Source organism: Oncorhynchus keta, unplaced genomic scaffold (assembly GCF_023373465.1).
Source record: "Oncorhynchus keta strain PuntledgeMale-10-30-2019 unplaced genomic scaffold, Oket_V2 Un_contig_1006_pilon_pilon, whole genome shotgun sequence".
Classification (NCBI taxonomy): Eukaryota; Metazoa; Chordata; class Actinopteri; order Salmoniformes; family Salmonidae; genus Oncorhynchus; species Oncorhynchus keta.
In genome coordinates this window covers 379,219-394,082 of record NW_026277003.1, presented here as the reverse complement: position 1 = coordinate 394,082, position 14,864 = coordinate 379,219, and the positions used below count along the sequence as shown (strand labels likewise).

Sequence of the window (14,864 nt, the reverse complement as noted above, 5' to 3'; positions counted from 1 at the left end):
TATATAGGATCTCTGACGTTCTTCCAAAGATCTCCTGGGGGGATTGTCGGCACCACAGCAGCCTATCTACCACGGCCTGATGATGATGTCTACCTGAGACTCCAAGCCAAACTCTACAGAGTCCATCCCCTGGATCCTTCACCTGCAGCCCTTGGCTTCATCCCGTCCATTCAATTTCCTTAATAAATATTCTAAACCCATTTCGATGCCTGGTCCTTAAACTCGGGAATTTGAAATATTTTTTTATTGACTTTGACAGGGAACACATTTAAAAGTTGTTTTATTTTTATTTTGCTAATCATTTCACAAAACCATCCACAAGCAAACTCATGTTGCCTGCCCTCTCCATCCCAAATTGGTTGTCTGTAGGCTACAGAGAAGCATACAGTAAAACAAGTATAATATTACAAAGATTTACAATAACTTCGTAATACATCAGCAATATATATAATATATAGGGTCAAATATGTTATATAGCAAATGTAGGGTACACAAATCAGATCAAATGATTCAGTCATACTGGCATTTAAACTATACAATGATGTGGTCTCAGACGCACAGTTTTGTTTTGTTCACACAAATGATAGGCTACTTCTATAAGCATTATGTGGGGCTCAACGCTGCCTGATGTTGGCTACCATGGAAACCATTAAATGTGCTTTTGTGCTAATATTTATCGAATTGCATATTCAATTTTAACAGTCCTTCCAAGTGAGGGTAAATTGATTCTTGTCATACTTCAGTGTGTAGAAATGCGCTGTAATGAAGGCTATATGACCCCACGTTGAGACGCATGAGGGAGCTCTGTGCGCTTTGGATAGGTTTATGGTACCCTTTTACGCGGGTAAAATGTTAATGTTTCTCTGCACCTAGGGACACAAGAAAGCACAAATTCACGTCGATAGAACCAAATAGAATGTTGTGTGTCATCGAGACATGGTCGATCTATGTTTAGAATTCTTCCTTATGCCGAAATGGTGAGCCCTGCGAACATTTACGCACACAAGAATGTTTAACCATTTCCGTGCCCGCAGCGTGGCTGTTTTATTAACGTTGGGTTGTACACACAAAATATGCAATAAAGTACTCCAAATCAATCGGGGCATTGACTCTGTGCCGTAATAAATAAATATGTTATTTGTCTTCTCTGTCTGTTGGCAAGGATACCCTGGTGTCCAGAGCTGTTTATCAGCTATATACAATGCGTCCTCTACAGAAACTATAACCGTGCGCTAACTCGTGGGTTAATATATAATTTGGACCATATGGCATTTTAAAATCCACCCTTTATTTCAGTGGCACTTCGATCTGTGTGGACCCAGCTAATGATGCCCAATTAGTCATTAAACAGGACCAAAAGACGAGCCTTGTGTGGTTTCACATTTGCTAATATTTGCTTGTCAAATATTTTCTTTGAAACGTTTACAGCACATTTTATCTGCTGGCTGGTCAAGAGACATCTGCGACGGTTTTCCTCGTCCTTTTTTTCTAAATGAAAGTCCCAATTGGTCCCCCCACATTCGCCCTATCCGACTATTTGTTCATGCTTGAAAGAAAATGTAATAAAAGAGTCTGGATGATGGATTTATGATTTATCAGAAGCACTTTACCATATGGCAGTCGACATCGGGACAGATTTTCAAATGTTAGCTTTAAAAAAAGGAGATTCGCTCGGACTAATCTTAAACACTGATTTGGGAAAGGATGCTCAAGTCACGTGACCCGATACGTGTCGCTTGGAGATGGAATACAGTAAATGGAATTAATTTACCTTTGGTGTCACGTGTGAAATTCGTTTTTGAAAGTCCAAAAAGAGTATCTTCAGTAGCCCAACAGAAAACACGGAGATTGTTCTTGACACAGCATATGGTCCATCTTCAGGATACATACAGTACTGTAATATACGCATCATTGTCTAGAGAGAGCAGTGGATGCGAGCTTCCTATTCCATTATATTATGTACCTTAACAAATAGTTATCAGAAATTGAATTGCCTAACGGAATAGCCTAACGGACTAGCAACGTTGATAACAAATTTTACATTGGCACTTTATAAGGGTCATCCATATTTATATCCTATAATGTGTGGGGTTAAATATTGTGGTTCGCAGCTTGACTTCCAGACAATCGAGACTGGGTTACTTGAGAGTCAGGTACAGTAGGCCTACATGCAATATTGACATTTCTCCTATCAGACCACTACGTCATCTAGAAAAGGCTGATAGGGTATATATTTGTGAAGTCGCGCGTGATTCCTGTCAGTGGCGACCTGTGCAACAGACAGGTGTGAATTGGCATCCCCTCAGACTCCAAATATTCACATTTTACAGGTGAGGTGTTTTATGCACTTTACAATCAGGTCAGTGCATTTTGGGGATGAAGTTCCTCATATAACAGTTTATTCTCTTGTTTATCAAAGGAACATCAGCGCTGTATATTATACAGGAATTATCTTGTTGTTTCATTTGATACGGCTCTGAAGAACCAATTGACATGTGTGGAACGAATGTAGACCTGTCAAACGAAGGTAGGTCTATATTCAAACGAAGGACTAACTATAATGTGTTATTAGATTACTTATATCATTGAATTGAGTGGAGACATTTTTCCCAACAATATGCAAAGAAATGTTGATGCATAAAGCGGTAAAATAGGTTTAAATCTTATAAAAGCTATTTTATTCTGTTCTATACTAAGGGAGCGGGTGTGTCAATCAGCTTGGTGGGGTGTTTCTGAACGGGAGGCCGCTTCCAGCATGTAAAAGGAGGAAGATGATCGAACTGGCATCGGAAGGTGTGCGCCCATGCGAGATCTCCAGAATTCTGCAGGTGCGTATCAGCAGGCTTATAGGAGCTCGTGTTTGCGCCCTATTCGATATTATTCGATACATGAAAAGCATAATTTATGTTATTATTAATTTAACTTAATACATTAAATAGTTGTAAAATGGTGTGCTTTCAATGATCTTCTGTGGCTGCAACAAGGTCTCACAATCAATTCGTGCATATATGTTCAAAATGCATTTCAGCTAATTTCGTGCGTTTTTGTGGCTTAATTCGTGAGAAAAGACACTAATTTATGTGCTTCTTAATTCGTGCGAAAAGACACACATTTAACCAGTAGGCTACACACAAGCCTTTTCAACAACCATATAGACGCGATAGTTTATATTTAATTTTTGTTCTTAAACTCGATGTAGGATCAGGCAAAATCCCGTGAGTTGCGCACCTTATGCAGGTTTGGTCCTCGGTTGGTTGCCATGTATTTCATTTTTGTTCTTAAACTCGATGTAGGATCAGGCAAAATCCCGTGAGTTGCGCACCTTATGCAGGTTTGGTCCTCGGTTGGTTGCCATGTATTTCATTTTTGTTCTTAAACTCGATGTAGGATCAGGCAAAATCCCTTGAGTTGCGCACCTTACGCAGGTTTGGTCCTCGGTTGGTTGCCATGTGTCCATGTCGAGTGGTGTGGTCATGATGTCTCGGTCCGCTTGTCAACGGATGTGGAAAGCATAGTGCAACCTAGGAGTTTGGTTTCTAGTTTTGAGTCGGTTGATCCACATCCATCTCTGACACGTGGAAACCGGAGGGGGGAAGGGAGGGGGTGCACTCCACACATATGCGCGTAGGCCGTCCTTAGGGTGGGGGTTAGGGTTAGGTCCTGTTGGAGTTAGGGTTAGGTATAGTTAGTAGAATGGTTAAGGTTAGGGTTAAGGTTGGGTTAAGGTATAGTCGCATATATGGTTGTTGCAAAGTCTTGTGTGCCTACTGGTTAAATTCGTGTCTTTTCGCACAAATTAAGAAGCACATAAATTCGTGTATTTTCGAACGAATTGAACCGCACAAAAACGCACGAAATCTGCTGAAATACATTTTGTACATATATGCGCGAATTGGATGTGAGTCTGGGCTGGTTATTGTGCTCTGATGGTGGATATAAATCGTGCTTCAATTCATGAAAACCCAAATGTGCACTCCGCGCTGGCAGGTGTCAAATGGCTGCGTCAGCAAGATTTTGAGTAGGTACCACAAAACCGGCCTCCTGGACCCGAAGGCGACCGGAGGTAGTAGACCTCGACTCCTCACCCCCGAAGTCATCTCGAAAATAATCGAATGCAAGACGAAAAACCCAACAATATTCGCCTGGGAAATCAGAAAAAAGCTCGCGGCCGAAAGAATCTGTAAATCGGCCAAAGTGCCCAGTGTAAGTGAGATCACAAGCTACACCAGAATGATACAAAGTGTGAACAACTGTGAGGAAAATAACTATATTTTTCGATTAATTTAAGCATTATTTTCTCATTGTTAAAAGGTATCCTCTGTAAACCGAATTCTCAGGAAAATTCAACTCGACTCTGCGATGTTGAGTGTGGAGATTTCTGCGCACCACCCCAGATACCCAGGTAGGCTGCACATCATACATCTGGATCTGGGAGAAATACACACATGTATGCCACATTCACTGTGCGCAATTTGAAAAACATAGCCATATAGTCTACTTGTATGCATTCCGGGTCTTCTAGTGGAGACCCAAACGCAGTCAGTAGTGAAGGAGAGGGAGGAGATGGAGACAGTTGAGGTGAACGAGCTCCAGCCTCCCGGGCCCCAGCATCGCAACCGCACCACCTTCACCCTGGTGCAGTGCAGAGTGTTAGAGCAAGGTAGGCCTGTTCAGTACTGTACTTTAGGCAGAACAATGTCCTTCTTTTACTTCGACAACTGTTTATGTACATTTAGGCTGTGTGTTTATGTGGAGTGGATACATTAATGATGAGGCTTAAACGACTTAGACTTCTTCCTATTTCAACAAGGCTTGTTTTAGAACAGTTGGACAAGTTGTTATCCTTTTAAGCTTTGAGTGCTCTCTCATTCTATTTCTTCCTCCCAAACGGAGCAGAATTCACACAGAGCCACTATGCAGACATGTTCACCAGGGAAAAACTGTCATCTGAGATCCAACTTCCAGAGGACACCATCAAGGTTACATGACACAAACTATGCATACAACCTATGTCATTTCCTGTAAATGTACCTGTAATACTGAGCTACACCTGTTATAATTGCCATTCCCCTTTGAAGGTGTGGTTCTCAAACAGAAGAGCAAAATGGAGGAGGGAAGCCAAGTATAAGAGCAGTGTCCACGGAGCACATAGTGAGTGTGTGTATTTTTGTTTATTATGGATCCCCATTTGCTGCTGCCAAGGCAACAGCTACTCTTCTTTGGGGTCCAGCAACATTAAGGCAGTTAAAAACTATTTAAAATATTACATTACATTATATTTAATAACACTTTTCACAACACATTAAGTGTGTTCCCTCAGATACTACTCTGCAATCACATCTCTACAGTACAAAATCCATGTGTATGTGTGTGTAGAGTGTGTGTCTTATCATGTGTGTGTGTGTGTGTGTGTGTCTCTTCACAGTCCCCGCTGTTCCTTAAGGTGTATTTTTATCTGTTAAAAAAACAAACAGATTCTTCTGCTTGCATCTGTTACCTGATGTGGAATCAGGTTCCTTGTTTGCCAATTGGTTGTGCAGCCAGACGTATTTGCCTTTCCTTTTGCCTCATTCCTCTAAACCATAAAATGTTTCAATTCATCAATCCACAGGGTCCATGCTTATTAGTAACTGGAAAAATCTATTTCATAAATGTGTCAAGTGCAGCGTCTGGTTGCTCCTCAATACACTGGCATTACACTGGGGTAGCAGGTAGACTAGTGGTTAGAGCGTTGGACTAGTAACCGAAAAGGTTGCAAGTTTGAATCCCTGAGCTGACAAGGTAAACATCTGTTGTTCTGCCCCTGAACAAGGCAGTTAACCCACTGTTCCTAAGCCATCATTGAAAATAATGGCTGACTTGCCGAGTTAAATAAAGGTAAAACAATTACACACCACAGACGAACAAATATTCTTCACATCAACAACAGAGGAATCACTACAACACTTCTTGTATGACCTCTCATAAAGTATATTAGGCCCCACTTCTTGTATGACCTCTCATAAAGTATATTAGGCCCCACTTCTTGTATGACCTCTCATAAAGTATATTAGGCCCCACTTCTTGTATGACCTCTCATAAAGTATATTAGGCCCAGCCTTCAAAACTTTGCTTTTCCTGGATATGGCTCCTATATTGTGATGACTACATACAATGGATTTGGATAGAGCTTTAAAGCACATTTCTGCTGCATTAGTAAATCAATACATGTTGCTGATTTCATTCCTGCGCTGTTTGTAACTACCATGGTAGGATAACTGATAACCTGAACCAGGTTGCAGGCACTGGTCGCAGTTTGAAGCTTTTTCTTGAGTGGGCAACGTGATAAAAGCCAGTCAATATTTAAATCATCCAGAAAATGTACCTCTGTTGGTATCACATACATTATCAAACATTTCACACGTTATCCACATACTGACCGTTAGCAGTTGGTGGTCTATAGCAGTTGGTGGTCTATAGCAGTTGGTGGTCTATAGCAGTTGGTGGTCTATAGCAGTTGGTGGTCTATAGCAGTTTGTGGTCTATAGCAGTTGGTGGTCTATAGCAGTTGGTGGTCTATAGCAGTTGGTGGTCTATAGCAGTTGGTGGTCTATAGCAGTTGGTGGTCTATAGCAGTTGGTGGTCTATAGCAGTTGGTGGTCTATAGCAGTTGGTGGTCTATAGCAGTTGGTGGTCTATAGCAGTTGGTGGTCTATAGCAGTTGGTGGTCTATAGCAGTTGGTGGTCTATAGCAGTTGGTGGTCTATAGCAGTTGGTGGTCTATAGCAGTTTGAGAGAGAGAATAACAGTTCACTTTTCTTTCTAAAGCTTCATTTCTGATGAACCAAAAGAACAAAGATTTCCCTGCAGTGAATTCGATGACAACAACCAACTCAATGACTCAACAGGTACATAAACAAGCTAAGCCCCCTGAAACATGCAGCATTTCAGAAGTTTTAACACCATATTGTTATGCAAATTGAGTATATACCGCTACAATTAAAAACAATTCATGTGTAGTTAAGTGTTAATAACCTTGTAGCAAGTTACCAGCTGACTAACTAAATGTTATGTTTATCTTGTTTGTGGTGTCATTTCAACTGTGTTTAGACTCACTGGGGTCAGAGGGAGAGTTTGGGAGTACAGTTTGACACTTCATGCTCAGAAATCTCCCAGAGATATGGTCCAGCTACTACAATAGAGAGAGGTGATTAAGCGTTTTTTATGTTTGTTTATAAGAAGGGGGCAGAGCCCTTCTTCTGGAGAGCCACTTACCATGCAGGTTTATGCTCCAGTCCTGCCCTAACTCAGCCAACTCCACAAGTCAACTACTCAGTTTCTCAAAGAGAACTTAGCAGGTGTGTTATAGGAGGGCCGAAGCAAACTCCTGCACATTCACCAGAGCTCCAGGATAATTGGCCAACCCTGCTTTAACCATTTCAGAGATGTACCTTTAAAACACAATGTGTGGAGTGAATGAATGTACTACCTCACCTACAGGTATAGGAGGAACAGAAGTGTTGGGCTATAGAGGCATCTCCATTCCGCTTCCATCCTCAGCATCTCAATACTCAGGCAGCACCACATTCCCATTGGTCCATCCCCAGGACGAGAGGACTCCATCGGCTCACCATGCAGAGAGATTCATTTTCCCATTGGCTCATCATTACACAGACGTGAGGACAGTCTGCCCATTGGCTCATCAGACTGAGAGGATGGGACATTCACTGAACTATCATTGGGATGATGGGTCAGATTTCCAATTTTCTCATCACCAAACAGATGAAAGGATTCTATTGGCTCATCACAGGGAGAGGACTGGTGGTCCATCGCTTATTTGACAGAATGTCTCTCCCCTTTTCTCGCATCAGTGAATGTCAGAGCCAAACATTCACACACACACACACACACACACACACACACACACACACACACACACACACACACACACACACACACACACACACACACACACACACACACACACACACACACACACACACACACACCTCTATGGCTCTGCTGTTTACTACTGGGCAGGGTATGCAATAGAATGGGTAGAGAGACATTCCAATCATGACCTAATGTGTTTAAAATGATATTTCTACAGGCTATTGCAGCATATCTCAGTGAAATGTATGACTTTTTCTGTTTTGAAAAGTATTTTCAGTAATAAAAAGCGAGTTTGTAATAGTTGTTATTAGTCCTTTGTTGATATACCCACTGAATTGTATCATATCATCAACTCTGAAGAGTTGAGAGAATACCATCTTTAGGCAGGAGAGGGAGACAGAGGCCTATGGATACATTATTTCTCTCACTGCCAGACAAGTTAATCAGCTTGTTTGAGGGGATCAGTTTGGGTGGACACAGAATCGCTAATCTTGATCACATAATGCAAAGTTATTTTGGATGCAAGATGCTTGGTAGATCAGTGATTCTGCAATGCAATCCATCTCAAACACACACAATCTCTCTGAGAGAAAGAAGAATACTGACAGTGCGGTATCTCTTTTCTGTCAGTGCTCAGTATCGCCACAAGAAAGAGTCATACCCTGAGACCCAGACTAAGGTATCCCTGGGGGCCCAGACTACGGTATCCCTGGGAGCCCAGACTAAGGTATCCCTGGGGGCCCAGACTAAGGTATCCCTGGGGGCCAGACTAAGGTATCCCTGGGTACCAAGTCTATTGTGTAGACTTGGGCCCAGCCTACGGTATCCCTGGGGGCCAAGACTATGGTATACCCTGGGGGCCCAGACTACGGTATCCCTGGGGGCCCAGACTAAGGTATCCCTGGGGGCCCAGACTAAGGTATCCCTGGGGGCCCAGACTAAAGTATCACTGGGGGCCCAGACTACGGTATCCCTGGGGGCCCAGACTACGGTATCCCTGGGGGCCCAGACTATGGTATCCCTGGGGGCCCAGACTAAGGTATCCCTGGGGGCCCAGACTAAGGTATCCCTGGGGGCCCAGACTACGGTATCCCTGTGGGCCCATACTAAGCAATCCCCGGGGGCCCAGACTACGGTATTCCTGGGGGCCCAGACTAAGGTATCCCTGGGGGCCCAGACTAAGGTATCCCTGGGGGCCCAGACTACGGTATCCCTGGGAGCCCAGACTATGGTATCCCTGGGGGCCCAGACTATGGTATACCCTGGGGGCCAAGACTATGGTATACCCTGGGGGCCCAGACTAAGGTATCCCTGGGTACCAAGTCTATTGTGTAGACTTGGGCCCAGCCTACGGTATCCCTGGGGGCCAAGACTATGGTATACCCTGGGGGCCCAGACTACGGTATCCCTGGGGACCCAGACTACGGTATCCCTGGGGGCCCAGACTAAGGTATCCCTGGGGGCCCAGACTAAGGTATCCCTGGGGGCCCAGACTAAAGTATCACTGGGGGCCCAGACTACGGTATCCCTGGGGGCCCAGACTACGGTATCCCTGGGGGCCCAGACTATGGTATCCCTGGGGGCCCAGACTAAGGTATCCCTGGGGGCCCAGACTACGGTATCCCTGTGGGCCCATACTAAGGTATCCCCGGGGGCCCAGACTACGGTATTCCTGGGGGCCCAGACTAAGGTATCCCTGGGGGCCCAGACTAAGGTATCCCTGGGGGCCCAGACTAAGGTATCCCTGAGGGCCCAGACTACGGTATCCCTGGGAGCTCAGACTACGGTATCCCTGGGGGCCCAGACTATGGTATACCCTGGTGCCCAGACTACGGTATGAATGTCTGTTGCTCCGACTAAGTTGTTACAACAGTGATTCTGCTAATCAAGGTCCTAGTGAGCAGCTAATTGGTAGAGTCAGGTGGGTTAAATTATCATTGGAGCGAGAGTCTGAAGGAGGGTAGTTCTACAGGAGGAAGATTGGGCATCTCTGCTGTACTGTATCCCCTCCACTGGAAACGTGAACCAAAAGAGTTGCCCAAAAACACTCAAAGCCAAGAGACCGTTGTAGTTCTGTGAGGTTTTCCAGTGGCTCTTTTTGAATGAATCTTTCCTCGATTACCCACACCCTCTCTGAAAATGTATTGAGGTTGAGCAGGCGAGGAGATGTCTGAGAAATGGCAGAAATATGAGTTGAGATAGAACCATTAGCTCAGAGAGCGATCCAAGTTCAGTTTTTAAGATGGCCTTCTCTTGTAGGCTTTGGAAGGGAGCAGACATACTTCAGCACGGTGACTGAGCAGGATCAACACATAAACACAACACAGGGTCTGAGCATAAACTCCATAGCACTACTTACATATTTCTGAGGTCACTGCAACAAGCTTTTAAATGCCATAAATCATCATGGTTGATTGTTTGATTAAGGTTATTGCAAGAGGATCCCATTGTGTTTACAATGTTGCTCTTGCTTTTGGGAATAGTCCAGCGCAAGGTTCACAAATTCCTTTTCGAATGCTTTCCCATTAAGATTCTTCCATTGTTTTTTTTCCAGTAGTGGAAAAAGTACCAAATTGTCAAAGTAATGATACCTTAATAGAAAAGGACTCAAGTAAAAGTGAAAGACACCCAGTAAAATGCTACTTGAGTAAAAGTCAAAAGGTATTTGGTTTTAAATATGCTTAAGTATCAAAAGTAAACAGAATTGCTCAAATATACTTAAGTATAAGAAGTAAAAGTATAAATAATTTATATTAAGCAACCCATTTTCTGGTATTTTTATTTATTTACGGATAGCCAGTGGCACACTCCAACATCATTTACGAACGAAGCATGTGAGTTTAGTCCTCCAGATCTGAGGCAGCAGGGATGACCAGGGATGTGCTCTAGAAAAGGACATGAATTAGACCATTTTCCTGTCCTGCTAAGCATTCAAAATGTAACAAGTACTTTTGGGTGTCATTCATACCGTAATCTGAAAATGTATGGCGTAAAACGTACATTATTTTCTTTAGAATGTAGTGAAGTAAAGTTGTCAAAAAAATAAAGTAAAGATACCCCCAAAAACAACTTAAGTAGTAATTTCATGTACTTCACACCACTGTGAATTTACCCAACAGACAAATCTTTTAAATGGATTTATTTCCCAGAAGCACCAGACGTGACCTATTGACTGTTGGGCTGTTAGTCCGGCAAAAGCGGGGAAAAAGCTATTTCACGTCCCGTTACGATGAGGCACAAAGCCTTGGGGTTGGTTCGTGACAAGCCACCGCGGATGAGGCTGAGGTCAGCGCTGACAGGTCGGCCATTTTCTCCTCAGCACCGAGGGGTCATGTATCAAATGAGAACCCCACATGACGGAGGAAGCATGCCACGGTGTCTAGTGTTGCCCAATTGCTGTCTAAGCGTGAACTGAACATCTCTAGCGCTGCCCAAACGTTATGTAAGCGTTAACCGAACGTTGCCGCCCATCCTCTGGTCAGGAACTGGGTCATGGTGGACGGTGGCCATCCAAAACCCATAGACTGAGGTCTTATTGATATGATTGACATGGAAAGTGGGAAAATAATACCCAGAGTAAGAACTTGACCCAGAATATCTTGAATTGTGCTCAGAGGGTATGCGTTGCAGAAAACTGTATTGCTGCAAGAATCTTTGTCTGAAGGTTTACTTTAGGAGAGTGACAGACAGACAGACAGACAGACAGACAGACAGACAGACAGACAGACAGACAGACAGACAGACAGACAGACAGACAGACAGACAGACAGACAGACAGACAGACAGACAGACGAAAAGAGTGAAACAAGCTGTAATTTACACTGTAAATGTAATATTAAAACGTGAATATAACAAAATCTTATAGTATATAATATTAAGACCCAACCCGACCCTTTAAAAATAGCAGCTGTTATAGAGTTTACAGTATACAAGTTTATGAACAGAGTCACCATATATAGTATAAAAACTATGTAAATAAGACATTGGAAGTGGAAAATTGTTTTTTTTTTACACACACTACTTTACATCCTATTTACATAACAGTAAAATACACTCACAGATCTCTGCGCCAATTCTATTGTACACTATTGATTCCTGTCCACCTAAAAAAGGCACTGAACAGGTCAAATACTGTGACATAGGTTAAACTAACACACTGAATATTTTAGGATATAGAAATTGGGTGAAATTCTAAGTCTTCTTAGGGGCCCAGTTTGAAGAGATCATTAGTCATACAGACACATCTGCTTTCTGTGATTATAAAAATTATGTCATGACTGGTTTTCAGCACTGAAAGAAAGCTATTATTACATTCCCCTATGTCATTACACTTACTGCATGTCAGTATTGTTAAAAGACAAATGACTGACAAAGTGGTATGTTTTGGAACACAACCCATACGTTTCATGTGGTATGTTTTGGAACACAACCCCTACATTTCATGTGGTATGTTTTGGAACACAACCCATACGTTTCATGTGGTATGTTTTGGAACACAACCCCTACGTTTCATGTGGTATGTTTTGGAACACAACCCATACGTTTCATGTGGTATGTTTTGGAACACAACCCCTACGTTTCATGTGGTATGTTTTGGAACACAACCCATACGTTTCATGTGGTATGTTTTGGAACACAACCCATACGTTTCATGTGGTATGTTTTGGAACACAACCCATACGTTTCATGTGGTATGTTTTGGAACACAACCCCTACGTTTCATGTAATCCGTATGGCCATTCAGTGTACCTCCAATAATAATGATTGACACACTGAGTTTAGAACATGTATCAAATAAAAAGCCGCCATAATCTTCACCTTTTCTATTAGCGAGACGTGTTGCTTTGTCGACGTCAATCGCTGGCGCCCTCTCACGAGGGCCAGATGTATACAAATAAATAAATAGACTGCACACTACGTTCTAATCCGTTTAAATAGAAAACACAGTGCAGAGAGGAAGCATCTCCACTGACGTCTGGTGTGAGTGAGCCAAGGAAAGGCCCAGATCTATAAGACCTATTAAATAACACAGAGTGCCAGAAATACACTCAATAAGAAACATCTAAATGTGTACTCTGACCACATAACGCACACGCAGCCCACCAGGGGCTAGTGTAGAGTTCCCTCAAAAACTGGAGACATGTTAGCCATGTAGGCTAACTGCTAACATTTGGCTAAGTAACTGTTAGCATTAGCATTAGTTAGGTAATAGTTACTGAACAGTCTTTCCAAAAACAACCACTTGGTGAATGGTGAGCTGTCTAGAAAGAACCTTTTGCTCATAGCCGCAAGCTAATAGCCCTACTCCCCAGGTACTGGTGTAGAGCAGTGTATACCAACTCCAGTCCTCAAGTATCCCCAACAGCACACATTTTTGTTGTAACCCTGGACAATCCTGATTCAACTCGAGGTGGGCTTGATGATTAGCTGAAAAATTTAATCAGGTGTGCTTGTCCAGGGCCACAACAGAAATGTGTGCTGTTGGGGGCACTGGAGGACTGGAGTTGGGGTGTTGGGGGCACTGGAGGACTGGAGTTGAGGTGTTGGGGGTACTGGAGGACTGGAGTTGGTATACACTGCTCTACACCAGCACCTAGGGAGTAGGGCTATGAGCTTACGGCTATGAGCTAGAGGTCGTTTCTAGACAGGTTTTAACTCTCACCATTCACCAAGTGGTAACTTCTGAATAACTGAACTTCTAGCCATTACATCATGTGCCCTCAACGTGACCCAGTAGCCACGGACCGTACCAAGTCCTGTCTGGATCTCTCCTCGCATGGCTCTGGTTTTGGTTCTGATCAAATTCAAGTATTTTCCAGGAGACAATACTGAGTCATCCATACCATTCCTATTGTCTTGTGGGCGGAGTGGGAGAACGAATCAATTCACCCCTCTTTATGGCTTAAGAGTATTCATATATTTCACCCCAAAAAATAAGCTTTCCATGTCCTAGAAACTATTGTTTAGAAATGCTATTAAAGCTAATGCCTCAATCACAAAGACAGCGTCAATACATTTTGGTACACCAGAAATACATTCATTTCCAATGGAACGCTGCGTTTGCCTTGCAGCATTGCGTTGCAGAGGCAGTTGCAGTGTGTTCTGTGTGGTGCATACCTTGGATTTATCAAGGTATGCATCACATCGTACGCATAGACAGCTTGACAGAAATGGTAGCAGAAGGTGAATGTTGAACTTTTCTTGCACACAATCCAAATGATGCTAGGTACTACTTTGCGTATTGACGCTATCAGTGTGATCAAAGCTTAACAACCTGGTCCTGCATTAATCAATTTGCATATTATAAGAATCCTTCATATCCTTTTCAGCCTCTCTGAACATGTCATTGTATTCCCAGCCTCTGAACATCCCAAAATATCTCTTCCATTCATGGTGTTTTTCCCCTCCCAAAACTGAGGCGACATCCAGCCACGAAGCCCTAACATGGCTACTTCCCATAAAGTCAGTTTCCTCATTCTTACATCTCCCAACCGTCTTGTTAGTTAGGCATCCTCTGTTGGAGAGATCATTCTCCATCCTCCAGGCTTGTGGTCAGTCCTGAATGCTCCACCCCTCCTCTTGCAGGCTAGTGGTACAGTCCTGAATGCTCCACCCATCCTCTTGCAGGCTAGTGGTACAGTCCTGAATGGAGCGGTTTGGTCTGTGCTTCTTCCAGTAGTTTTTCCTCCAACCTGGAGTAGTGTATGAAGACTTTGTGGATCCACCCCGAGTAGTAGGCCACATTGACGAAGATGGCGGGCCGCCGGGCCAGGGCACAGCCCCGGCCGTGGATGCTCACGCCCACAATGACTTTGCTCTCTCGCTCCTGACACACCAATGGGCCACCGTAGTCTCTCTGTGAGGGACAAACCAATAGCAGGTTAGCGTGGTGCTCATGCAGCCAATCAAAAGGCATTATGGTAGATATACTAATAGCTTGAAGTAATAACTGAGTCACACAATGTCGAGTCAATGCATGTTTCAGATAATTT

At 43.4% G+C, this 14,864-nt stretch overlaps 2 protein-coding genes across 3 annotated transcripts in view; one reads left to right on the top strand and one right to left on the bottom strand.

Moving 5' to 3' along the window:
• Positions 1 to 1,620: 1,620 nt before the first annotated feature.
• On the top strand, positions 1,621 to 8,175 carry pax4 (paired box 4). Of its 2 annotated transcripts, XM_052500223.1 has the most exons (11): positions 1,621 to 2,330; positions 2,420 to 2,527; positions 2,698 to 2,828; positions 3,988 to 4,203; positions 4,312 to 4,402; positions 4,523 to 4,660; positions 4,897 to 4,979; positions 5,079 to 5,151; positions 6,808 to 6,887; positions 7,090 to 7,186; positions 7,480 to 8,175. In XM_052500223.1, exons 2-11 carry the CDS (start codon positions 2,494 to 2,496, stop codon positions 7,818 to 7,820), a joined length of 1,284 nt encoding a protein of 427 aa, XP_052356183.1. In that variant the 5' UTR covers positions 1,621 to 2,330; positions 2,420 to 2,493; the 3' UTR covers positions 7,821 to 8,175. The 2 variants fall into 2 exon arrangements, with proteins under 2 accessions (XP_052356183.1, XP_052356185.1); XM_052500225.1 differs by having other exon boundaries at positions 1,621 to 2,527.
• Positions 8,176 to 10,633: 2,458 nt separating this feature from the next.
• hgfa (hepatocyte growth factor a) overlaps positions 10,634 to 14,864 on the bottom strand; it is a 45,959-nt gene continuing 41,728 nt past the window's right edge. Inside the window, exon 18 of the mRNA XM_052500230.1 lies at positions 10,634 to 14,728. Coding sequence (XP_052356190.1) covers positions 14,501 to 14,728 — 228 coding nt within the window. The 3' untranslated portion in view covers positions 10,634 to 14,500. The remainder of the gene's footprint in view (positions 14,729 to 14,864) is intronic.